We start from the raw sequence: 26520 nt of genomic DNA, 5'->3' as shown, positions 1-26520 counted from the left end.
TTGTGAGTGCGGGGTGCCATTTTACGCCTGCACGGGATATAGGTCACTCCCTGTGTCCAGCTACATGATGCTAACTCCGAAGCTGGCCATGTTTGGTATCAAACATGTCGGAATCATACTCCAATACTGTTGCAAGTATGGGAAGTCTGGTTCCATGCACTCTGGGGCCCCTTAGAGGACCCCCAACATTGATAGCACCAGTCTTACAGGGTTGTCCGGGCAGCCCAAGCTGCTGCCACCACTCAGACAGGTTTCTGCACTCCTGCTGCTTGATCTGATCAAGCCCAGCAAGGCAGAACAAAGTTTTTACTGGGAGAGGGAGGTAACCAGCTCTCCCTTGGAAATAGGCGTGATTGGCTTGGGAGGGGTAACCACCCCAAGCCACTGGTATGCTTTGAAGGGCACATTTGGTGCCCTCCATGCATAATCTAGTCCACGCCGGTTCTGAGACCCCTAGTCCCTGCTCTGGCGCAAAACTGGACAATGGAAAGTGGAGTGACCACTCCACTGTCCATCACCACCCCAGGGGTGGTGCTCAGAGCTCCTCCAGAGGGTCCCTGGGTTCTGCCATCTTGGTTCCAAGGTTGGCAGGGAACTCTGGAAGCATCTGAGTGGCCAGGCAGGTGACATCAGAGCCCCCTCCTGATAGGTTCTTACCTGGCTAGGAGACCAATCCCCCTTTCAGGGCTATTTAGGGTCTTTCTCTTGGGTGGGTCCTCAGATTGGGCTTGCAAGTCTCCTTTTCAACCTCCACTTTGACTTCTGGCCACTAGAACTTCGACTGGACCCTCCAGGAACTCAACGCTGCAATCCACGAAGAAGACTCCTGTGAAACATTGTTTCCATGGCTCCTGCCAGCTTTGCAACATTTTCCCAGCTGGGCATCCTCAGAAAACAGCTACTCTTCAGCCTGCACAAGAAGGAGGAATCTCCCTTAGAGTGAAGGAGTCACTCCCGTGCATCCACATGTACCTGCTGCAACGACTGCCGGCTGCTTGGATGTCCTCATCTTGAGCTGCGTGGATCCTGCAATCACAGGTGGTGGTTCGGAGTAGTCCTCTTTCTCCTCTCTGCCAGCTGTCCAACTTTGGTGGAGGTAAGCTTTTGCCTTCCCACGCAGGACAGTACCCTCTCCCTCCCGGTAACCACGTCTCTTGCAGCTGCCAAGGCTTGTTTGCATCTCCTCCAAGGGATCTTCAAGTGACCAGTAGCTCCAGTCCCCAGCACTCCTTCCTGCGATACACAGCCCTCTGCGTGGGTCTCCTGCCGCGTGGGAACCCTTTCTGTAGTGCTGCATGGGCTCCTTCTGCAACTTCTGTGTCCCAGTCCTGTGGGACTCCTCTGGGTGCTGCCTCTGCTTCAGTGGGTCATCTGTGTCGCTGATGGTCTCCTCTGACTCCCCCCTGCTGGGTTGAACCCTCCTGGGCTTTGCTCGTCCCCGGCAGCACCACTTTTCCACTAATCGTGAGTTTCCTTTGCCAAGGCTTGTTGGTGGAATTCCTGCACCTACACCCATCTGCAATCTTCACTCTAGCGTGGGAAATCTTCTGCATCCCTCAGGAACTCTTCTCTGGCTCCAGGGCTGCAGTGCTGACCTGTTCTCCCTCACTGTCGACCAACTCCTGCATGTTCAGCTGGGTGGTTAGTAGATCCTACTCCTCCTGGATTCCACTGTGACTCTTGGACTTGGTCCCTTCTCTCCACAGGTCTTATTCTCCAGGAATCCACTGGTGGTTTCTTGCAGTCTTGTCTGGGTGTCTTCTTTTCCTTCCTTTTGGAAATTCTAGTGATTTTACTCCTGCTTTCCTGGTTGCCTGGAGGGTATTGTTACTTACCTCTGGTTTTCTAGTACCTCCAGCTCCCTCTCCACATTTCACTTACCTAGGTGGGGGTCCTGTGTTCGCATTCCATTTTTCCTTTAGGGTCACTATTGGTTATTACATTTGCACTGTTTTCTAACCTTTTTTTCATTCCTATTTCTGATTACTAGTGTACATATTTAGTGTACTACCTCCTATTGGAGGGTTGCCCTTCTAGTGTTTTGTGGTATTGTGTTCCAAAAATAAAGTACCTTTATTTTTGTACAACTGAGTGTTTTCTTTCATGTGTGTAAGTGCTGTGTGACTGCGGTGTTCTTGCATGAGCTTTGCATATTTCCTAGAAAAGCCTTGGCTGCTCATCCACCGCTATCTCTACAGAGTGTCTTCTAGACACTGCCTATACTTCACTAAGAGGGGGATACCGGGACCTGGTGTAAGTACCTTGGGTACCCACCACACGCCAGTCCAGCTTCCTACACTTACCTTTTACGTTCCACCACATCATCTAATGAAGAGGATTAATTCCATTGGCTGGACCCAAAAAGAGTGTTGTCGTTACATCTTGACTGCACAAAAGGATTCTGGGTGGACGGCAAACTCTTGGTGCAGTATGTTGGAGCGATGGGTAAGACCATGCAAAAATGGGAATCTCCTGGTGTATAGTTCCCTTCATTGAGATCTGCTATGCATTTGCCAAGATCCCTCTGAGGGTTTGCATGCTCATTCCACCAGAGCTAATGCTCCAACCACTGCGTTCTAGTCCTGGACATCTACCAGGCATCAACATTGGCAATTTGAACACAATTTCACAAAGCATTACTGTCTGGACAGTCAAGTCCGTCGGGACGGGCACTTTGCTTGTTCGGTCCTGCTGGACTTTTTAGTGTGAAACAGTTTTGCAGACCCACCTAGGGGGAGGTAATGCATGATATCTATTCTGAGGTAGGGAATCTTCGGCTAGAAGTCTCTACCAGATGAATACGCTAATTACCTTCAGTAATACCTTATCTGGCAGGTACTCTAGCTGCAGATTCTACGTACGGCCATTTCCCAAAAAAGATTTGACATGTAAACACAATCCTCCCCACTCTGCAAACGGATTTCTAGGGACACTGTCTCTTTTCCCCTTTCTGGGCCTTAGTTTTCCACACCAGTGATTAGTGTTCTTCGTGAAACTGATGCGTACTTGAAATGATGTGCGCTGTGCCTATGCACATCATTTCAAGTACGCATCACACCATACGGAGGTAAACAATAACACCTACTGGCGCGCATGATGAAAAACTTCCAGGTCAGTCTGACCTCTGGAGATAAATCTAAAGTAAGGGATTTGTAGCTAGATAGTCTCTACCACAATGTGTTACCGTAGTTAAGTTACTTGTTTTTTGGGTAAATAAAAACATCTGCTTTGTCCTCTGGGACTATCTTGTGGGAGGTTTTTTTCTGAGTGAGGCATCAGCAATCGGGTGATAAGGCAGATGATGATTTTTTTTTTTTTTTTTGTGTGATCTTGAAGAGGAGTGAACTTATCTGAACATGAAGTTAATTTTTATTTTAATCATGTCAGTGACAATTGTTTTGTCTGTTGCATGCTTGATAGGTTAATTTTGAACAGTAATTTATTTGTTCAATCCTGAAAGTATACATTTTTTTCTTGGCTGCTGTTGAAGCATCAAAATGTTGGCAAAAACTATCCCAACTAGATAAAAACATAAGTCTTTGGGGACTAATTGGTTGGTTGCTTACTTGCAAACATGGAGCTGGTAGTGGTACCAGTGTCAACCCTTATTTTAGACTCTGTGCAGAGTTTTGATGCAGCAGAGATGCATTGAAGGAGAAGAGTGGTGCGAACCACTCATGTTTTTGGTTGTTATTAATTATGGAATCTCCACCGAGGTGATTGTAAGTTGTTTGTGGAATACGATATTTAGTTTGCATGCAAATATTTTTCTAGTGTTTGTGATTATTGTGGGATGTGGTTGGAATTAAACATTTCATAAATTATTCCTAGCATTCGCATCACAAAGAGGAAGCTATCAAAACGCACCATTTACATGCAAAACATCCAGCCGCACTGGACGACACAGAAACAAAGAAGCTAATGGAAGAGTGTAAAAGACTTCAGGCTGAAGTGGTGAAACTCTCTGATAAAAATAAACTACTACTTGTAAGTACCGGCGTTGGTGAATATGCCTCACAATGGTTTGGACTGTAGACATATGGTTGGGATTCTAATTTTCAAATCTGTGTTACTTTGAGTCAATTTCTGCTAAGTTATGGGAAATAGGATAAAATATGAAGTTTTAGGAAAGCCTCTGTTAATGTTTCAAGTGTTTGGCATGCGTGTGAGCGATCACTCGTGTGGGGGTCTTACTCTTTCAGTGGTGTTTTTTTTTTTTCGACAAATGTCCTACTTTTTTGCATATACATTTGTCCAACTCTGCCTCTTTCGTGAGTGTGGAAATAGAACTGTGCTCCAGACCTTGTCAAAAACGAGAGTTAAACATTTATGCAATTCCTTTCGTGCTCTGGTTCTGCCTTTAACGCATTCCTTATGTACTTAAGCTCTTCGATTTTCTGACTTTACCATATGTCAAGTGCTCCCGTGCAATCCCAGCCCCATTTTTTAACTCAATTTCGATTTTCCTTCGTTCAGGAAAGTTATTTTAAATATGTTGAAAATCTGATCTTTGAAGGTATTGCATTTCAATGAAATGGTTACAAAGAATTGATTCATTACTGGTTCAGTGCCTGTCATGGCTTGCACCGGTTTGTTACCTCTGGCACAGAGCTTAATTTATAAAATTAGTGCATTGCCAAATTGTTGCTGAAAATACTGCGGCCTGTACTACGAATATCAGGGGTGCTGAATACCAAAGCCTCGAAGCCTCGATTCCACCTCATGCCTTTTTCATCCACCACCAGACACTCCCTGCTTCTTTATCTCACTCTTGCAGACTTTTTTTATTCCTGCTTTCGCCGTTTGGCAAATTTTTCTGTCTTTCTATTCTACTCATTCTATCTCCCTTTTTTATATTTTTCTTTCTTGCTTTGGATCAAATTCTGTTGTTTAGCGCTGATGCTCTAAAATTAGGGTCGGTAGGACCCACTTGCAAACCACCAGTACAAATTGAGCACTGCTCTGAAGTCCTGACCTTCGTTTCATTACTTCATAACTGGATTCAGATCGTTGTGCGAAATCTTAAAACGTGTGCGAATGATTGGCTATTAACCAAAAAGTGAAATATGGTACGAGGTCTGCAATGGCCTTCTTTATCTGACGGAAGACTGTCTTTGCTAAACTGCCTCTTGGAGTCCTTGAAAGTCATTCCACTTGCATGGATGCTTTCGAACCTTTCCAGAGACCTGCAACTTTATTTCTGCAGGCATAATTTTGCTGCCTTTGTGAATGCTAAACCCCTGCTGATTCCTTGTGTTGCCCTAGTACTTTGACTTGTACATTCCACAGCTCACCCACTGGATTCAATGAGGTTCCAAAGGGACTCGTAGCATGTATCTTGCAGTACAAGCACAGTATGTCTTCACTTCTGTTTACAAACCAGCCTTCTAGTACTGAGAGCTTTCTCAAAAGAGATATTTCTTTGTTCCTTTGGCCTCTAGGAGAAAATCCATTGAAGTGGAGACTTGTGCTATGAAAAGTTCAGAACTGTACTTTCCCATGTCTTGCAAAAAGCTATCTTTTCCTAAATCTTGTAAAATGAGCAAACTCAAATACTTTGCATAATGTCTTTCAATAAAGATGAGGTATTTAATATCTATTGCTTTCTGCTGTAAAGTTCTTGCCTCCGTTCTATTGTGCACAATTCATTGGCAGGCTGTGCCCATCTGCCATTCAAGACCTTGACATACGCTCATTTTCGCAGTACAATTATTTTCTGAATTTGCACTGTCAGATGACCTGCATCAGTGATCTTTTTTGTTTAATTGTCGTACGTGAAATTGTTCCCACAATAGTGCTCCACACTTATTTGCCATCGGAAGCTTGCTCATCTTATCAACAAATGCTTGATTGAAAATCCTTTTCAAACTTTGAAAGTGGTGTGGAGCTTTTTGGGACCAGAGAAACCTTGAAACCATGAAGTGTGACTTACTGGTAACCGTGAATCTACAGCGACTCGCCTGGTTTCGTCTCAGTGGAATGCAGTGCCTACCGTCCAATAGGTCTTGTTGAATAATTAATAAATTTGTTTATATTGTTAATTTCTTTTACCTTGTTTAACTCTACCCGGGTCAGCCTTTTTATAAAGTTATTGTGGCAGAGTTACTGCAAATATTTGCGGACAGGCCACTGTAATTGAGACTTTGCTGCTGCAGTGCTTTCTACATAATTTTGGCTTTGGTGCATAAATTATACTTTCTTGCATAATCTGTAGATTTAAAAACAATCTAGCTCAAGCAGATAAAATGTTACAAAAAATATGGTGACACGTGTTCCTGCGCAGTGGAAGGCCTTTGCAAAGGTTGACTGATCAACTTTGACTTTTCAACTTTCTGTTGCTTATTGCTATATTAGAATGTTAAATTGATACTGAGGTGAAATCCAGTGTAAACATGTGAAAAAACAATAGGATAATAAAATGTGCCGTCTAATTTATCTTTTCGTAATACATAATTTAGCTAACAGTGCTGCCTAATTTGGTCCACCCCTGCCATATATAATTGTTTTACTCATGTTAAGGAACAAGTTACTTACCTTCGGTAACAAATTAGCTGGTAGAGACATACTCTAGTTGCAGAGTCCTTACCTTAGAATTTCCCTGAGGTGTCAGACTGGATCCAGAGAATTTTCTTCAAGCAGTACCTTTGTGCGCCATCAGGTGGCTTCAGTTGACTCAGTGTTTGTCGTTGGCATTGTGATCGCTGTGATGACGTTGCAGTCATATATAGGTGCCACCCGGCGCACTGCCTTCAATTTCTTTTCACAACTTTCAGGCCAAAAGAGCGGCGCCATGAAGAGCACTGAGACTGGTGCAGCAGAACTAGGGACCTGAAAGGGAGTCCCTGTCACTAGAAATCAGTTCATAGATGGGCTAGGGTGGATGAGTCGGTAAGGAATCTGCACTAGAATGTCTCTACTAGACAATTTGTTACTCAGGATAAGTAACATGTTCATCGGATGGAAAATTCTAGTTGCAGATTCCTTACCTTAGAGTAGGTAACCAAGAAGTACCGTACTGGAGGTGGGTCTGCGATCTGAGATCATACTAAGAAGTCCTGCAGGATCGAGTGGCCAAAGTAGCCTTCTCTGCGAACCTGACTGCCAAAGTAATAGTGTTTAATGAATGTCTGCAGGGGTGCCCATGTTGCTGCCTGGCAGATGTCCAGGACTGGAACTCCATGTGCTAACGCAGTGGCTGCGGCAGTTGCTCTGGTAGAGTGAGCGCGCAAACCATAAGGGGTGGCGTCTTAGACAAAGTGTAGCACATTTTGATGCAGAGAACAACCCATCTAGAGCTAGTCCTTTTCTGCACTGCCCGACCTTCCTTGGCGCCCATAACTACCCACATAACCAACAAAGAGTTGATCGTCCTCTGAGGAGTCTTAAGTACGATTTGAGGTTGAATGCCACTGTCTTTTTGGATCCAGACCGTGGAGAATCTCCTCTATACAAGGTGGTTGTTGAGGGGGGGGGGGGGTTACACTGTAAAAAGTAGGCAAGGTGATGGTTTGGCTTACATGAAAGGGCGTGACCACTCTAGGGAGGAAAGAGGCCCTGGTACAAAGCACCACTTTGTCAGGATGGACAGAGATAAAAGGTGGCTTGGAAGAAAGAAGTTATAACTCTATAAGCAGAGGTGATTGTTACAGGAAATGCTGTCTGCGAAGTGAAAAGCTGAAGAGGACAATTAAGAAGGAGCTCAAAGGTAGCACAAATGAGGTAAGTGAGTACTAAGTTCAAATCCCACTGGGGCATTATGAGTGGTGAAGGAAAGTACCCTCTTTCTTGGCATGGGTCACCCCCATTTTCTGCCTGTTGTCAGTATGTTTCACTCAGTCTACTTGGTTCCTGCAAACCAGGACCCCAGCAGTTTTGCTCTCCTCTAAATTGGACCTTTTCTTCCCAATATCGGCATACTGGTCCCCCACCGCCACCCCCCCCCCCCCCCAATGTAAGTCCCTAGTACAGGGAGTGCAGAATTATTAGGCAAATGAGTATTTTGACCACATCATCCTCTTTATGCATGTTGTCTTACTCCAAGCTGTATAGGCTCGAAAGCCTACTACCAATTAAGCATATTAGGTGATGAGCATCTCTGTAATGAGAAGGGGTGTGGTCTAATGACATCACCACCCTATATCAGGTGTGCATAATTATTAGGCAACTTCCTTTCCTTTGGCAAAATGGGTCAAAAGAAGGACTTGACAGGCTCAGAAAAGTCAAAAATAGTGAGATATCTTGCAGAGGGATGCAGCACTCTTAAAATTGCAAAGCTTCTGAAGCGTGATCATCGAACAATCAAGCTTTTCATTCAAAATAGTCAACAGGGTCGCAAGAAGCGTGTGGAAAAACCAAGGCGCAAAATAACTGCCCATGAACTGAGAAAAGTCAAGCGTGCAGCTGCTACGATGCCACTTGCCACCAGTTTGGCCATATTTCAGAGCTGCAACATCACTGGAGTGCCCAAAAGCACAAGGTGTGCAATACTCAGACATGGCCAAGGTAAGAAAGGCTGAAAGACGACCACCACTGAACAAGACACACAAGCTGAAACGTCAAGACTGGGCCAAGAAATATCTCAAGACTGATTTTCTAAGGTTTTATGGACTGATGAAATGAGAGTGAGTCTTGATGGGCCAGATGGATGGGCCCTTGGCTGGATTGGTAAAGGGCAGAGAGCTCCAGTCCGACTCAGACGCCGTGGAGGTGGAGTACTGGTTTGGGCTGGTATCATCAAAGATGAGCTTGTGGGGCCTTTTCGGGTTGAGGATGGAGTCAAGCTCAACTCCCAGTCCTACTGCCAGTTCCTGGTAGACACCTTCTTCAAGCAGTGGTACAGGAAGAAGTCTGCATCCTTCAAGAAAAACATGATTTTCATGCAGGACAATGCTCCATCACACGCGTCCAAGTACTCCACAGCGTGGCTGGCAAGAAAGGGTATAAAAGAAGGAAATCTAATGACATGGCCTGCTTGTACACCTGATCTGAACCCCATTGAGAACCTGTGGTCCATCATCAAATGTGAGATTTACAAGGAGGGAAAACAGTACACCTCTCTGAACAGTGTCTGGGAGGCTGTGGTTGCTGCTGCACGCAATGTTGATGGTGAACAGATCAAAACACTGACAGAATCCATGGATGGCAGGCTTTTGAGTGTCCTTGCAAAGAAAGGTGGCTATATTGGTCATTGATTTGTTTTTGTTTTGTTTTTGAATGTCAGACATGTATATTTGTGAATGTTGAGATGTTATATTGGTTTCACTGGTAATAATAAATAATTGAAATGGGTATATATTTGTTTTTTGTTAAGTTGCCTAATAATTATGCACAGTAATAGTCACCTGCACACACAGATATCCCCCTAACATAGCTAAAACTAAAAACAAACTAAAAACTACTTCCAAAAATATTCAGCTTTGATATTAATGAGTTTTTTGGGTTCATTGAGAACATGGTTGTTCAATAATAAAATTAATCCTCAAAAATACAACTTGCCTAATAATTCTGCACTCCCTGTATATGGTCCCTAGCTACCCAGGGCATTAGGGTTCCAGGGGATCCCTATGGGCTGCGGTAGTTATTCTGCCACCCATAGGAAGCCCATGCAAAGGGCTCTGCAGGCTGGCCATTGCAGCCTGCGTGAAACTGGTGCATGCACCAGTTTTTACCACAGGTCACTTCACCAGGTCACTAAGTCACCCCTATGGTAAGTCTCTGTAGGAAGTTGGCTCTGTATGCACTATTTCAAAGTAAGGAATAGTATGCACAGAGTCCAAGGGTTCCCCTTAGAGGTAAGATAGTGGCAAAAAGAGATAATACTAATGCTCTATTTTGTGGTAGTGTGGTCGAGCAGTAGGCTTATCAAAGGAGTAGTGTTAAGCATTTGTTGTGCATACACACAGGCAATAAATGAGGAACACACACTCAGACAAATCCAGGCCAATAGGTTTTGTTATAGAAAAATATCTTTTCTTAGTTTATTTTAAGAACCACAGGTTCAAATTCTACATGTAATATCTCATTTGAAAGGTATTGCAGGTAAGTACTTTAGGAACATTGAATAATTACAGTAGCATATATACTTTTCACATAAAACACAAATAGCTGTTTTAAAAGTGGACACTGCAATTTTCACAGTTCCTGGGGGAGGTAAGTTATTGTTATTTTTAACAGGTAAGTAAATCACTTACAAGTCTCAGGTTTGGGTACAAGGTAGCCCACCGTTGGGGGTTCTGAGCAACCCCAAAGTTACCACACCAGCAGCTCGGGGCCGGTCAGGTGCAGAGGTCAAAGAGGTGCCCAAAACACATAGGCTTCAATGGAGAGAAGGGGGTGCCCCGGTTCCAGTCTGCCAGCAGGTAAGTACCCGCGTCTTCGGAGGGCAGACCAGGGGGGTTTTGTAGGGCACCGGGGGGGACACAAGTCAGCACAAAAAGTACACCCTCAGCAGCGCGGGGGCGGCCGGGTGTAGTGTGCAAACACGCGTCAGGTTCTCTGTAGAGTTCAATGGGAGACCAAGGGGTCTCTTCAGCGGTGCAGGCAGGCAAGGGGGGGGGGCTCCTCGGGGTAGCCACCACCTGGGCAAGGGAGAGGGCCTCCTGGGGGTCACTCCTGCACAGAAGTTCCGTTCCTTCAGGTGCTGGGGGATGCGGGTGCAGGGTCTTTTCCAGCCGTCGGGATTTTAGAGTCAGGCAGTCGCGGTCAGGGGGAGCCTCGGGATTCCCTCTGCAGGCGTCGCTGTGGGGGATCAGGGGGGACAACTTTGGTTACTCACGGTCTCTGAGTCGCTGGAGGGTCCTCCCTGAGGTGTTGTTTCTCCACCAGTCGAGTCGGGGTCGCCGGGTGCAGTGTTGCAAGTCTCACGCTTCTTGCGGGGATTGCAGGGGTCTTTAAATCTGCTCCTCTGTAACAAAGTTGCAGTTCTTGTGGAGCAGTGCCGCTGTCCTCGGGAGTTTCTAGTCTTTCTTGAAGCAGGGCAGTCCTCTGAGGATTCAGAGGTCGCTGGTCCTTGGGAAAGCGTCGCTGGAGCAGGTTTCTTTGGAAGGCAGGAGACAGGCCAGTCGGTCTGGGGCCAAAGCAGTTGGTGTCTTCTTTTCTTCCTCTGCAGGGGTCTTTCAGCTCAGCAGTCCTCTTCTTCTGGTAAGTTGCAGGAATCTAAATTCTTAGGTTCAGGGGAGCCCTTAAATACCAAATTTAAGGGCGTGTTTAGGTCTGGGGGGTTAGTAGCCAATGGCTACTAGCCCTGAGGGTGGGTACACCCTCTTTGTGCCTCCTCCCAAGGGGAGGGGTTCACATCCCTAATCCTATTGGGGAATCCTCCATCTGCAAGATGGAGGATTTCTAAAAGTTAGTCACTTCAGCTCAGGACACCTTAGGGGCTGTCCTGACTGGCCAGTGACTCCTCCTTGTTATTCTCATTATTTCCTCCGGCCTTGCCGCCAAAAGTGGGGCCATGGCCGGAGGGTGCGGGCAACTCCACTAGCTGGAGTGCCCTGCGGTGCTGGAACAAAGGGGGTAAGCCTTTGAGGCTCACCGCCAGGTGTTACAGTTCCTGCCTGGGGGAGGTGTTAGCATCTCCACCCAGTGCAGGCTTTGTTACTGGCCTCAGAGTGACAAAGGCACTCTCCCCATGGGGCCAGCAACATGTCTCGGTTGTGGCAGGCTGCTGGAACCAGTCAGCCTACACAGATAGTCGGTTAAAGTTTCAGGGGGCACCTCTAAGGTGCCCTCTGGGGTGTATTTCACAATAAAATGTACACTGGCATCAGTGTGCATTTATTGTGCTGAGAAGTTTGATACCAAACTTCCCAGTTTTCAGTGTAGCCATTATGGTGCTGTGGAGTCCGTGTTTGACAGACTCCCAGACCATATACTCTTATGGCTACCCTGCACTTACAATGTCTAAGGTTTGGCTTAGACACTGTAGGGGCACAGTGCTCATGCACTGGTGCCCTCACCTATGGTATAGTGCACCCTGCCTTAGGGCTGTAAGGCCTACTAGAGGGGTGACTTATCTATACTGCATAGGCAGTGTGAGGTTGGCATGGCACCCTGAGGGGAGTGCCATGTCGACTTACTCGTTTTGTTCTCAGCAGCACACACAAGCTGGCAAGCAGTGTGTCTGTGCTGAGTGAGGGGTCCCCAGGGTGGCATAAGAAATGCTGCAGCCCTTAGAAACCTTCCCTGGCATCAGGGCCCTTGGTACTAGGGGTACCAGTTACAAGGGACTTACCTGGATGCCAGGGTGTGCCAATTGTGGAATCAAAAGTACAGGTTAGGGAAAGAACACTGGTGCTGGGGCCTGGTTAGCAGACCTCAGCACACTTTCAATTCAAAACATAGCATCAGCAAAGTCAAAAGTCAGGGGGTAACCATGCCAAGGAGGCATTTCCTTAGTCTCTCTCAGCCCAGAGGGCAGGGTGCAGGTACCTGTGTGTGAGGGCACCCCTGCACTAGCAGAGGTGCCCCCACAAACTCCAAATCCATTTTCCTGGACTTTGTGAGTGCTGGAAGCAATTTTATATTGGTATCCAACATGTCGGAATCATACCCCAGTACTGTTGCAAGTATTGGAAGTATGTTTCCATGAACTCTGAAGACTCCTTAGAGGATCCCCAGCATAACTACCACCAGTCATACAGGGTTTTCCGGGCAGCCCAGTTGCTGCCACCCCTCAGGCTGGTTTCTGCCCTTCTGCTGCTTGATCTGATGAAGCCCAGGAAGGCAGATCAAAGGATTTCCTTTGGGAGAGGGAGGTAACACTCTCTCCTTTTGGAAATAGGTGTGACTGGCTTGGGAGGGGTAGCCTCCCCAAGCTACTGGTTTGCTTTGAAGGCACATTTGGTGCCCTCGGTGCATAAACCAGTCCACACCTGTTCAGGGACCCCGGTCCCTGCTCTGGCATGAAACTGGACAATGGAAAGGGGAGTGACCACTCCCCTGTCCATCACCATCCCAGGAGTGGTGCCCAAAGCTCCTCCACAAGGTCCCTGGGTTCTGCCATCTTGGTTCCAAGGTTGGAAGGGAACTCTGGGAGCACCTGAGTGGCCAGGCCAGGCAGGTGATGTCAGAGCCCCCTCCTGATAAGTGCTTACCTGGTTAGGTGACCAATCCCCCCCTTTCAGGGCTATTTAGGGCCTCTCTCTTGGGTGGGTCCTCAGATTCGGCTTTCAAGATTCCAGCAGGACTGCTCTACAACCTCTGCTTCGACTTCTGGCCACTGAAACCGCAACTGGACCCTCCAGGAACTGACACACCCTGCTACAACGAAGAAGACTCTTCTGCAACTTTGTTTCCTGATCCCCTGCCAGCTTTGCAACATTTCCCCGGTTGTGCATATCAGAAGACTACAACTCTTCAGCCTGCACAAGAAGTAATCTCCCTTGGAGTGAAGAGGTCATTCCCCTGCAACCGCAGGCACCTACAACAAGTGACAACCGGCTGCGTGGATCCTTCTCCTGCTGAGCTGCGTGGATCCTGCATCACAGTAGTGGTCCGGTGTAGTCCTCTTGGTCCTCTCTGCCAGCTGTCCAACTTTGGTGGAGGTAAGCCTTTGCCTTCCCACGCAGGACAGTACCCCTGTGCACCGCGTCTGGCTTGTTTGCATCTCCTCCAAGGGATCTTCAGGTGACGTGTAGCTCCAGCCCCTAGCGCTCCATCCTGCAAAGCACAGCCCCCTGCATGGTCTTCCTGCGTTGTGGATCCTCTTTTGTAGTGCTGCGTGGGCTTTTGTGTGACTCCTATGTCCCCATCCTGCGGGACTCCTGTGGATACTGCCTCTGTTCCTGTGGACTCTCTGCGATGCTGAGGGTCCCCTGTGACTTCCCCTCCTGGTTGAGTCACCCTGGGCCTTGCTGGTCCCTGGCAGCACCTCTTTTCCACTAACTGCAAGTTTGCCTTTGCCAAGGGTTGTTGGTGGAATTCCTGCACCGACATCTGTCTGCAATCTTCTTTCCAGGTTGGGAATTTATCTGCATCCATCAAGTACTCTTCTCCGGCTCCAGGGCTGCAGTGCTTGGCTGTTCTTCATCACAGCATTGTGGGTAGTAGCTCCTACTCCTCCTGGACTACACTGTAACTCTTGGACTTGGTCCCCTATTTTCATAGGTCTACTTTCTTGAGGAATCCACCGCTGGTTTTCTTTTAGTCTTGGCTGGGTGTTATCTTTTTCTTCCTTTTCTCCTTTTGGGTGGTTTGGGGAAAATCCATTGTTTTACTCCTGCATTCCTGGTTGCTGGGGAGGTACGGTTACTTACCTCTGTGGTTTTCTAGTACTCCCAGCTCCCCTCCACACATTTTACCTACCTTGGTTGGGGGGGTACCTTATTCGCGTTCCATTTCCTTAGCATATGGTTTGTGCTTCCCCAGGGTCACTATTGGTTTTTACAATTTGCACTGTTTTCTAACCTTTTCTATGCCGGTTTCTGATTGCTAGTGTATATTACTTTTCTCCTGTTTAGTATTTTGTGGTGATTGGTTCCAAAAATAAAGTACCTTTATTTTTGTGCAACTGATTGTTTTCTTTCATGTGTGTTAGTGCTGTGTGACTACAGTGGTATTGCATGAGCTTTGCATGTCTCCGAGATAAGCCTTGGCTGCTCATCTACAGCTACCTCTAGAGAACCTGGCTTCTAGACACTGACTACACTTTACGAAGAGGGGATACCTGGATCTGGTATAAGGTGGAAGTACCATAGGTACCCACCATACACCAGGCCAGCTTTCTACAAATGGGATAGGTGGAAACGTGTAAGATCCTTGAGGAATCGCCCAACAATGAGTGATTTAAACAATGAGTGATTTAAACAATGAGTGATTTAAACAATGAGTGATTTAAACAATGAGTGTTAGTCTGGTAGTCTGAGGAAAACAAGAGATGGCAGACAGATGATCTCTAAGGGTGCCCAAAGCACACCTCAGACATGTGCAGAAAGGGGATCAACAGACTTGTTGGTACACCATGCCATAAATGTGTTCCAATGACAGGCCTATACCGTTTTGGGGGAGGGACGCGTGGCTGCCAAGATAACATTATAAACGTTGGGTGGAAGGTTGAAAGCTGTCAACTGCTGCTGCTTAATCTCCACGCAAGAAGGCGGACACTAGACAGGTTTGGATGAAGAACTGTCCCCAGAAGATCCTCCTGAAGTGGCATTCCCAGTGGAGGATCAATGGCCATGCTTAGAAGCTCGGGATACCATACTCTGTGTGCCCAGGCCAGAGCCACAAGGATTACTTGGGCCCAGTCGTTCTTGATCATCTTGAGAACTCTGGGCAGAAGTGGTATTGGCGTAAAGGCGAATAGGAGGCCTGAGTTAGAAAAACGTAGCTGAGCATTGGAGACTCAAGGGCGTAAAACAGCTGACACTGTGCATTCTCTGTGGAGGCATCTAACCAAGACGCCCCCCCACCCCCCCATTGCTGAAAGAGAACTGCGCCACCGCCGAATGGAGATATCATTTGTGATCAACCATGCGTTGACGGCTGAGTTAGTCTGCTCCGATGTTGAGAGCCCGGCAGAAGTTGAACCACCAGGGATGTGCCCTGACATTCCAGCTATGTCCGATGGTACGGAGCCTCCCAACAAAGGATCCACAGCCCCACTCCACCCTACTTGTTGCAGTAGCACACAGCGGTTGTGTTGATACGAACACCTGTACCACTTTCCCTTCAAGAGAGGGAAGGAATGCTTTCAATGCAAGCCTGAACTCCCTTAGCTCTACAAGATTGATGTGGAGTCCGGACTCTGCTGGAGACCATACGCCTCTGATCTCCACCATCTCCATATGGCTGCCCCATCCCTGGAGTACCACATCGGTTACTGCTGTCTGATCTGGTTGGGGAAGGGACAAGGATCTGCTGTTGAGTCACGATTCGAAAGCCACAACTGCAAATCTTGCACAGCCCTTCTGAGATCTGGGCCATGTAAGAGAGATTCCCCTAATGCTGCACCCACTGGAACTTCAGGGCCCACTACAGAGCTTGCATATGCCATCTGTGACCAGCAGGAGGCCATGAGGCCCAGTAGCCTGTGTCATTCTCTGAAACCCAGGATGGAGGCTGAAACACAGGTATCGTAGCCTGAATATCCTGGAATCCCCATTTGGTAGGAAGCCCCAAAACTGCACTGTGTCCAGAACAGCTCAGATAAAAGCGAGCATTTAAGAGGGAGTCAGGTGTGACTTCAGCAGCCTCTGCCTGTTGCTGGAACATAGCAAAGAAGACTGCAAGGCCTCCCAGTCTACAGTAAAAAAAAAAAAAAGACTGCAGGATTTGAGAGCCCCCCACTGAGAAATGCACAGGCATGTAGTCGAGGGCACACCATATTTTTTCAGACTTTAAGACACCATGTCCGACAACGAACAAGAGCAAGAACTTCACAAGGCTTCAACGGCTGAAGAGAAGGCATTTTTCATCGAAGATTCGAACTCCAGGTCAACTAACCGTGAGTTTAACCCCCCCCTGCTCCGACCAAAAAGCCCACAGCAGGGAAGCGAAGACTAAGAAGCCGCCACTTCCCCTGGGCTATGGTAAGCATCAAAATACTCATTCGGGTGCCCCACAATCGAGCTCAGCATGAAAACCTAAGTCAAAGCCTTTTACTTCGTTACAGAGCCGAACGCCATCTGCCTCTGCAGCAAAAGCTTCTACTTCACACTTGGCAATGACTGTTTCACCACTAAAAAGACTCCCTGCCTCGCCACTGACAGCTTTGGCACTGAGCGTTAAAAGTACCTCTGCACCGAAAAAACTCACTATTCCTGCAGCCTCAGAGTCAAGAACATCTCCTGAGCCCATGCTTAATAGGATTAAGCAACAGCTCCATATAAGCTGTCATAACGGCATATACAGCCACAAACTGGGACAGTGCTGGTCAAAGCTGTCATTAGTGTGCCTCCAAAGTGACAACTTTCTTTTAGAGGCTCTGAAACTACCTACGCATCTGCTCAAACAAAAGAGAATGGAGAAAGACTTGGTTAAGAACCTTCTACCTTCTACCTTCTACCTTCTACCTTCTACCTTCTACCTTCTACCTTCTACCTTCTACCTTCTACCTTCTACCTTCTACCTTCTACCTTCTACCTTCCATATCTCGACATCTCCCCACAGGGCTCACCTCAGTCATTTCATGACACCCATGACAATATGGTCTCAATATAATGTGGACACACATGGACACTGGCAAAGAGGTCTGCCCAGCAAGACGATCCTCACCGGACGATACAACTTATTTCCAAGAACTCATTGGGATGGCAGCCACATATCATCAAGTGCCTCTTCACAAAGAGCCCAATGAAGACTATTTTCTTTTTGAAACACTTACCACTTCACATAAGTCCACACAATAGCTGCGAATGCTTAAAGGTATGTTGAGGCTGGAAGCTATTTTCCCAAGACCTCACTACAGCCGGTATTATCACTCCGTAGGTGGAGAAAAAATATAAGGCCTCCATCTGACCCAGTTTTATTAAAGGTCACATACCTGCTGACTCTTTAGTGGTATCTAATGCCAGAAAGAGTTGATTCACAAGCTCCTCCTGATGCACCGATTCCTGATAAGTGTGTTGCTGCTCAAGTGGCCAAACATTGGCGTACCGCCAAAACTCGAGGTCTACTTGCTAGATACGATCATGCCAGGTGGGTCTAACTAGAGCAACTTCTCCAGCACATCCCAGAGAAGCACAGGAAAAGAGGCCAATAAATTGTTGGTGAGGGGCAATTTATATCCAACAATTCCTCAAGATGTGCTTTAGACTCAGCTGCCACGGCAGCGAGAGGATAAACACGAGTGTCCTTTTATGCATACATGTGTGACTATGCATTTCAGGTTTTAAGCAGGAGATACAGCAGACAATCTGAAATGTACCATTTAATAAAGAACAACTTTTCGGCCCACAAGTAGATCAGGTGTTAGAGCAGATGCAGAAGGACAACGAAGTGGCAAAATCCGTGGGGGCGCTCCATGTCCCTGCCTCGTGTGGTACTTTTCGCAGGCCTCAGTATGAAACTGGCTCTAAACTCTCTACATCAGAAACCTTGCTGTCATACAGAAAAAGATCAACCCCACACGTCCTCTCAGAGGATTTTACAAGAGCTCCTATAGAGGGAAGAACAACAGATGTAGGGCAAACACTCCCTCTGCTCGAACCTCTTCTACTGCCACCAAGCAGTGACTCCTTCCCTCTGTTTACCAAACACCTGTAGGAGGGACGCCTGCTGTTATTTTTCCAAAATTGGCAAAAAATCACTTCAGAGTTTGGTATTATCCAACATGGTTATTATCTGAAGCTCAATTCCACACCTCCAAACCCCCCCCCCCCCCACTAACAAACTCCATCTCTCTACAAAACAGGAAGTGCAGGCCTTACTAGCAAAACAAGCAATTGAACTAGTTTTTCTACATCATCGGAGAATCTGGGTATATTCACTATACTTTCTCATACCCAAAAAAGGACGGCTACTTAAAACGTAGCCTAGATCTCAGGCCTTTAAATCATTAGATAATATCCGAACACTTTCACATGGTCACACTTCAGGATGTGATTACCTTTGCTGCAACAGGATGACTTTTTATCGGCACTGGATTTAAGACACCTACTTTTACATTTCTATACATCCGAAACAACACAGATATCTCAGATTTGTGATAGATGGACAACACTACCAATTCAAAGTGCTCCCCTTTGGAGTCAACACCTCCAAGAATGTTTACCAAATGCCTCAGTTGTAGCAGCTCACTTGTGCAGGCAGAAAAGTCATGTCTAGCCATATCTAGACTACTCGCTCATCAAAGCCAGCAATCCTAAACAAGGTTCGCACCCTACTCAAACCACAATAGACTTAATTTGTCAATTAGGCTTCACCCTCAATTTTCAAAAGTGACATCTAAATCCACTTTAAATACAGCCCTATCTAGGGGCCATTCTTGATACACAGTTGGGAATATCCTACGCAAATGCAGCAAGGGTTCAAAACTTTCAAACACAGATTTCTCACTTTCGTCCCACTCACAGTAAAATCAGTCATGAAACTCCTAGGAGTGATGGCGTATTGCATTGTAATTGTACCACATTCCCGTCTTCACATGCACAGTTACAGGAATGTCTTTCACGCCAATGGTCTCATGCACAGGGTCTTTTAAAGGATCTGTGTTGGAGACAGCCGCACCTTTCGTTCTCTGCAGTGTTAAAACAAAGCCCTCTTCTTAAAGGGGCGTCCATTTCTGACCCTGTTCCCCAGATCATTTTGATAATTGCTGCCTCTCAGATGGGGTGGGTTGCTCATCTCCAGAACCTTACAGTTCAGGGTCTTTGGGATCACACCCTTAAACCTCTACACATCAACAGACTAGGGCTGCTAGCTGTTCAATTAGTACTCAAAGCCTTTCTAATGCATCTCACCAAAAGGGTTGTTCTCATAGGCAGAGACATGATATTTATGTTTAAAGTGCAAAAACTGGGTGGGAGGGGCGGAGGACACATTCTCTACAACTCTCTGGCCTTGCACAGATTATTTGACATTGGGCCATACGTCACATTGTCACAATATGTACCTGTTAGCGGAACACCTCCCAGGAACACACAACAGTTTTGCAGATCTTCTCAGCGGGATGCAGCAACAGGTCCATGAGTGGAAAATCCACCCCCAAGTCCTTCTGCCCTACTTTCAAAAGTGGGGTTAGACCTTATCACAGCCACAGAGAACGCAAAATGCCCAAAGTTCACCTCCGGGTTCACAGACACTCAGTCCAAGGGCAATGCTCTATGTATGGACTGGTTAGATATTTGCCTACGCTTTTTCACCTCTCACTTTCCTTCTGGTTCAGAAATGTGTACAAACTTACCTCGTATTCATTCTAGGGACACCCACATGGGGCAGGCAACCATGGTTCACCACTCGCCCACCTATCAGTGATGCCACACAAGAAGCTTCCTCTCACCCCAGACCTTTTCACACAGAACCACAGTCAAATCAGACACTCCAATCCCAAAGAGCTGAATCTTAGTTTGGTTGCTGAATGTAAGGAAATGCCTCCTTGGCATGGTTGCCCCCTGACTTTTTGCCTTTGCTGATGCTATGTTTACAATTGAAAGTGTGCTGAGGCCTGCTAACCAGGCCCCAGCACCAGTGTTCTTTCCCTAACCTGTACTTTTGTATCCACAATTGGCAGACCCTGGCATCCAGATAAGTCCCTTGTAACTGGTACCTCTAGTACCAAGGGCCCTGATGCCAAGGAAGGTCTCTAAGGGCTGCAGCATGTCTTATGCCACCCTGGAGACCTCTCACTCAGCACAGACACACTGCTTGCCAGCTTGGGTGTGCTAGTGAGGACAAGACGAGTAAGTCGACATGGCACTCCCCTCAGGGTGCCATGCCAGCCTCTCACTGCCTATGCAGTATAGGTAAGACACCCCTCTAGCAGGCCTTACAGCCCTAAGGCAGGGTGCACTATACCATAGGTGAGGGTACCAGTGCATGAGCCTGGTACCCCTACAGTGTCTAAACAAAACCTTAGACATTGTAAGTGCAGGGTAGCCATAAGAGTATATGGTCTGGGAGTCTGTCAAACACGAACTCCACAGCACCATAATGGCTACACTGAAAACTGGGAAGTTTGGTATCAAACTTCTCAGCACAATAAATGCACACTGATGCCAGTGTACATTTTATTGTAAAATACACCCCAGAGGGCACCTTAGAGGCGCCCCCTGAAACTTAACCGACTATCTGTGTAGGCTGACTAGTTTTAGCAGCCTGCCACAAACCGAGACATGTTGCTGGCCCCATGGGGAGAGTGCCTTTGTCACTCTGAGGCCAGTAACAAAGCCTGCACTGGGTGGAGATGCTAACACCTCCCCCAGGCAGGAATTGTCACACCTGGCGGTGAGCCTCAAAGGCTCACCTCCTTTGTGCCAACCCAGCAGGACACTCCAGCTAGTGGAGTTGCCCGCCCCCTCCGGCCAGGCCCCACTTTTGGCGGCAAGGCCGGAGAAAATAATGAGAAAAACAAGGAGGAGTCACTGGCCAGTCAGGACAGCCCCTAAGGTGTCCTGAGCTGAAGTAACTCTAACTTTTAGAAATCCTCCATCTTGCAGATGGAGGATTCCCCCAATAGGGTTAGGATTGTGACCCCCTCCCCTTGGGAGGAGGCACAAAGAGGGTGTACCCACCCTCAGGGCTAGTAGCCATTGGCTACTAACCCCCCAGACCTAAACACGCCCTTAAATTTAGTATTTAAGGGCTACCCTGAACCCTAGAAAAATTAGATTCCTGCAACTACAAGAAGAAGGACTGCCTAGCTGAAAACCCCTGCAGCGGAAGACCAGAAGACGACAACTGCCTTGGCTCCAGAAACTCACCGGCCTGTCTCCTGCCTTCCAAAGATCCTGCTCCAGCGACGCCTTCCAAAGGGACCAGCGACCTCGACATCCTCTGAGGACTGCCCCTGCTTCGAAAAGACAAGAAACTCCCGAGGACAGCGGACCTGCTCCAAGAAAAGCTGCAACTTTGTTTCCAGCAGCTTTAAAGATCCCTGCAAGCTCCCCGCAAGAAGCGTGAGACTTGCAACACTGCACCCGGCGACCCCGACTCGGCTGGTGGCGATCCAACACCTCAGGAGGGACCCCAGGACTACTCTAAGACTGTGAGTACAAAAACCTGTCCCCCCTGAGCCCCCACAGCGCCGCCTGCAGAGGGAATCCCGCGGCTTCCCCTGACCGCGACTCTTTGAATCCAAAGTCCCGACACCTGGGAGAGACCCTGCACCCGCAGCCCCCAGGACCTGAAGGACCGGACTTTCACTGGAGGAGTGACCCCCAGGAGTCCCTCTCCCTTGATCAAGTGGAGGTTTCCCCGAGGAACCCCCCCTTGCCTGCCTGCAGCGCTGAAGAGATCCCGAGATCTCTCATAGACTAACACTGCGAACCCGACGCTTGTTTCTACACTGCACCCGGCCGCCCCCGCGCCGCTGAGGGTGAAATTTCTGTGTGGGCTTGTGTCCCCCCCGGTGCCCTACAAAACCCCCCTGGTCTGCCCTCCGAAGACGCGGGTACTTACCTGGAAACAGACTGGAACCGGGGCACCCCCTTCTCTCCATTCTAGCCTATGCGTTTTGGGCACCACTTTGAACTCTGCACCTGACCGACCCTGAGCTGCTGGTGTGGTGACTTTGGGGTTGCTCTGAACCCCCAACAGTGGGCTACCTTGGACCAGGAACTAAGCCCTGTAAGTGTCTTACTTACCTGGTTAACCTAACAAATACTTACCTCCCCTAGGAACTGTGAAAATTGCACTAAGTGTCCACTTTTAAAACAGCTATTTGTGAATAACTTGAAAGGTATACATGCAATTTTGATGATTTGAAGTTCCTAAAGTACTTACCTGCAATACCTTTCGAATGAGATATTACATGTAGAATTTGAACCTGTGGTTCTTAAAATAAACTAAGAAAATATATTTTTCTATATAAAAACCTATTGGCTGGATTTGTCTCTGAGTGTGTGTACCTCATTTATTGTCTATGTGTATGTACAACAAGTGCTCAACACTACTCCTTGGATAAGCCTACTGCTCGACCACACTACCACAAAATAGAGCATTAGTATTATCTATTTTTACCACTATTTTACCTCTAAGGGGAACCCTTGGACTCTGTGCATGCTATTCCTTACTTTGAAATAGCACATACAGAGCCAACTTCCTACATTGGTGGCAGCGGTGGGATACAATACTTTGCATTTGCTGGACTACTCAGCCAATACCTGATCACACGACAAATTCCAAAATTGTCATTAGAAATTCATTTTTGCAATTTGAAAGTTTTCTAAATTCTTAAAAGTCCTGCTAGGGCCTTGTGTGTTAAGTCCCTGTTTAGCATTGTCTTTTTAGAGTTTAAAAGTTTGTTAAAAGTTTGAAATTAGATTCTAGAAACAGTTTTAGATTCTTAAAAAGTATTCCAACTCTTAGCAGAATAATGTCTGATACAGAGATGAATGTGGTGGAACTCGACACCACACCTTACCTCCATCTTAAGATGAGGGAGCTAAGGTCTCTCTGTAATATCAAAAAAATAACCATTGGCTCCAGACCTACCAAAATTCAGCTCCAGGAGCTGTTGGCAGAGTTTGAAAAAGCCAACCCCTCTGATGATGACCTCACAGAGGAAGAAATTAGTGACTTGGAGGCCAATGTCCCTCCTCCAGTCCTAAATAGGGAGAACAGGACCCCTCAAGTCCTGTCTCCAACTGTGTTAGTCAGAAATAGTGAGTCCCTCACAGGAGGGTCCCACATTTCTGAAATCACTGAGGATGCTCTCAGTGAAGATGACCTCCTGTTAGCCAGGATGGCCAAAAGATTGGCTTTAGAGAGACAGCTCCTAGCCATAGAAAGGGAAAGACCAGAGATGGGCCTAGGACCCATCAATGGTGGCAGCAATATAAATAGGGTCAGAGATTCTCCTGACATGTTAAAAATCCCCAAAGGGATTGTGACAAAATATGAAGATGGTGATGACATCACCAAATGGTTCACAGCTTTTGAGAGGGCTTGTGTAACCAGAAAAGTGAACAGGTCTCACTGGGGTGCTCTCCTTTGGGAAATGTTCACTGGAAAGTGTAGGGATAGACTCCTCACACTCTCTGGAAAAGATGCAGAATCTTATGACCTCATGAAGGGTACCCTGATTGAGGGCTTTGGATTCTCCACTGAGGAGTACAGGATTAGGTTCAGGGGGGCTCAAAAATCCTCGAGCCAGACCTGGGTTGACTTTGTTGACTACTCAGTGAAAACACTAGATGGTTGGATTCAAGGCAGTGGTGTAAGTAATTATGATGGGCTGTACAATTTATTTGTGAAAGAACACCTGTTAAGTAATTGTTTCAATGATAAACTGCATCAGCATCTGGTAGACCTAGGACCAATTTCTCCCCAAGAATTGGGAAAGAAGGCGGACCATTGGGTCAAGACAAGGGTGTCCAAGACTTCAACAGGGGGTGACCAAAAGAAAGGGGTCACAAAGACTCCCCAGGGGAAGGGTGATGAGACAACCAAAACTAAAAATAGTAAAGAGTCTTCTACAGGCCCCCAAAAACCTGCACAGGAGGGTGGGCCCAGAGCCTCTTCACAAAACAATGGGTACAAGGGTAAAAACTTTGATCCCAAAAAGGCCTGGTGTCATAGCTGTAAACAGCATGGACACCAAACTGGAGACAAGGCCTGTCCCAAGAAAGGTTCCACTCCAAACTCCCATCCAGGTAACACTGGTATGGCTAGTCTCCAAGTGGGATCAACAGTGTGCCCAGAGCAAATCAGGGTCCACACTGAAGCTACTCTAGTTTCTGAGGGTGGGGTGGATTTAGCCACACTAGCTGTCTGGCCGCCTAACATGCAAAAATACAGACAGCAACTCTTAATTAATGGGACTAGAATAGAGGGCCTGAGGGATACAGGTGCCAGTGTCACCATGGTGACAGAGAAACTGTTTTCCCCTGGCCAATACCTGACTGGAAAAACGTACACAGTCACCAACGCTGACAATCAGAGAAAAGTACATCCCATGGCAATGGTTACTTTAGAATGGGGAGGGGTCAATGGCCTGAAACAGGTGGTGGTCTCCTCAAATATCCCAGTGGACTGTCTGCTTGGAAATGACCTGGAGTCCTCAGCATGGGCTGAGGTAGAACTAAAAACCCATGCAGCAATGCTGGGTATCCCTGAACTGGTGTGTGTGAAAACAAGAGCACAGTGCAAGGCACAGGGTGAACAAGTAGAGCTGGAGTCTGGAAGAATGGCCCAGCCTACCAAGAGAACAGGAAAGTCAGTTGGGAAACCAACTGCAACACAGCAAAAGAAAGGGAACCTCTCTTCTCAGGAAGAAGTTCTGCCCTCTGAGGGAACTGAGCCTTTGGAGCTTGAACCTTATCAGGTTGAGCTCTTAGGCCCAGGGGGACCCTCAAGGGAGGAGCTGTGTAAGGGACAAGAAACCTGTCCCTCTCTTGAAGGCCTTAGGCAGCAAGCTGCTGAAGAGTCCAAAGGCAAGAAAAATGGAACACATAGGGTCTATTGGGAAGATGGACTCCTGTACACTGAGGCCAGAGACCCCAAACCTGGTGCCACTAGGAGAGTGGTAGTGCATCAGCTGTTCAGGAAGTTCATCCTAACATTGGCCCATGACATTCCCCTTGCTGGACATTTGGGACAAACCAAGACGTGGGAGAGGTTAGTCAACCACTTCTACTGGCCCAATATGTCCAACATGGTTAAGGAGTTTTGCCTCTCCTGCCCCACCTGTCAAGCCAGTGGTAAGACAGGTGGGCATCCAAAGGCCCCCCTCATTCCACTTCCAGTGGTGGGGGTTCCCTTTGAAAGAGTGGGTGTGGACATAGTTGGTCCACTGGAACCTCCCACAGCCTCAGGAAATATGTATATCCTGGTAGTAGTGGATCATGCTACCAGGTATCCTGAAGCTATTCCCCTTAGGTCGACTACTGCCCCTGCAGTAGCCAAGGCCCTCATTGGTATCTTTACCAGAGTGGGTTTCCCTAAGGAGGTGGTGTCTGACAGAGGTACCAACTTCATGTCAGCATACCTAAAGCACATGTGGAATGAGTGTGGGGTGACTTATAAATTCACTACACCATACCATCCACAAACTAATGGCTTAGTTGAGAGATTCAACAAGACATTAAAGGGCATGATCATGGGGCTCCCAGAAAAACTCAAAAGGAGATGGGATGTCCTCTTGCCATGTCTGCTTTTCGCTTACAGAGAGGTGCCACAGAAGGGAGTAGGATTCTCACCCTTTGAACTTCTGTTTGGTCATCCTGTAAGAGGACCACTTGCTCTTGTGAAAGAGGGCTGGGAGAGACCTCTCCATGAGCCTAAACAGGACATAGTGGACTATGTACTTGGCCTTCGCTCTAGAATGGCAGAGTACATGGAAAAGGCAACCAAAAACCTTGAGGCCAGCCAACAGCTCCAGAAGTTTTGGTATGACCAAAAGGCTGCGCTGGTTGAGTTCCAACCAGGGCAGAAAGTCTGGGTTCTGGAGCCTGTGGCTCCCAGGGCACTCCAGGACAAATGGAGTGGCCCTTACCCAGTACTAGAAAGGAAGAGTCAGGTCACCTACTTGGTGGACCTGGGCACAAGCAGGAGCCCCAAGAGGGTGATCCATGTGAACCGCCTTAAGCTCTTCCACGACAGGGCTGATGTCAATCTGTTGATGGTAACAGATGAGGATCAGGAGGCAGAGAGTGAACCTCTCCCTGATCTGTCATCAGACCCAAAAGATGGCTCAGTAGATGGAGTGATCTACTCAGACACCCTCTCTGGCCAACAGCAAGCTGATTGTAGGAGAGTCCTACAACAGTTTCCTGAACTCTTCTCCTTAAACCCTGGTCAGACACACCTGTGTACCCATGATGTGGACACAGGAGACAGCATGCCTGTCAAGAACAAAATCTTTAGACAGTCTGACCATGTTAAGGAAAGCATCAAGGTGGAAGTCCACAAGATGCTGGAATT

At 47.4% G+C, this 26520-nt stretch overlaps 1 protein-coding gene across 1 annotated transcript in view; it reads left to right on the top strand.

Moving 5' to 3' along the window:
- Positions 1-26520, top strand: part of VAPA (VAMP associated protein A) — a 180930-nt gene that overhangs the window by 88686 nt on the left and 65724 nt on the right. Inside the window, exon 5 of the mRNA XM_069216505.1 lies at positions 3832-3987. Within this exon, the coding sequence (XP_069072606.1) occupies positions 3832-3987 (156 nt within the window). The remainder of the gene's footprint in view (positions 1-3831; positions 3988-26520) is intronic.

Source organism: Pleurodeles waltl, chromosome 2_1 (genome assembly GCF_031143425.1).
Source record: "Pleurodeles waltl isolate 20211129_DDA chromosome 2_1, aPleWal1.hap1.20221129, whole genome shotgun sequence".
NCBI classification, from domain to species: Eukaryota; Metazoa; Chordata; class Amphibia; order Caudata; family Salamandridae; genus Pleurodeles; species Pleurodeles waltl.
The sequence above is the reverse complement of the archived record's forward strand: the minus strand, read 5'-3'. Positions and strand labels throughout refer to the sequence as shown.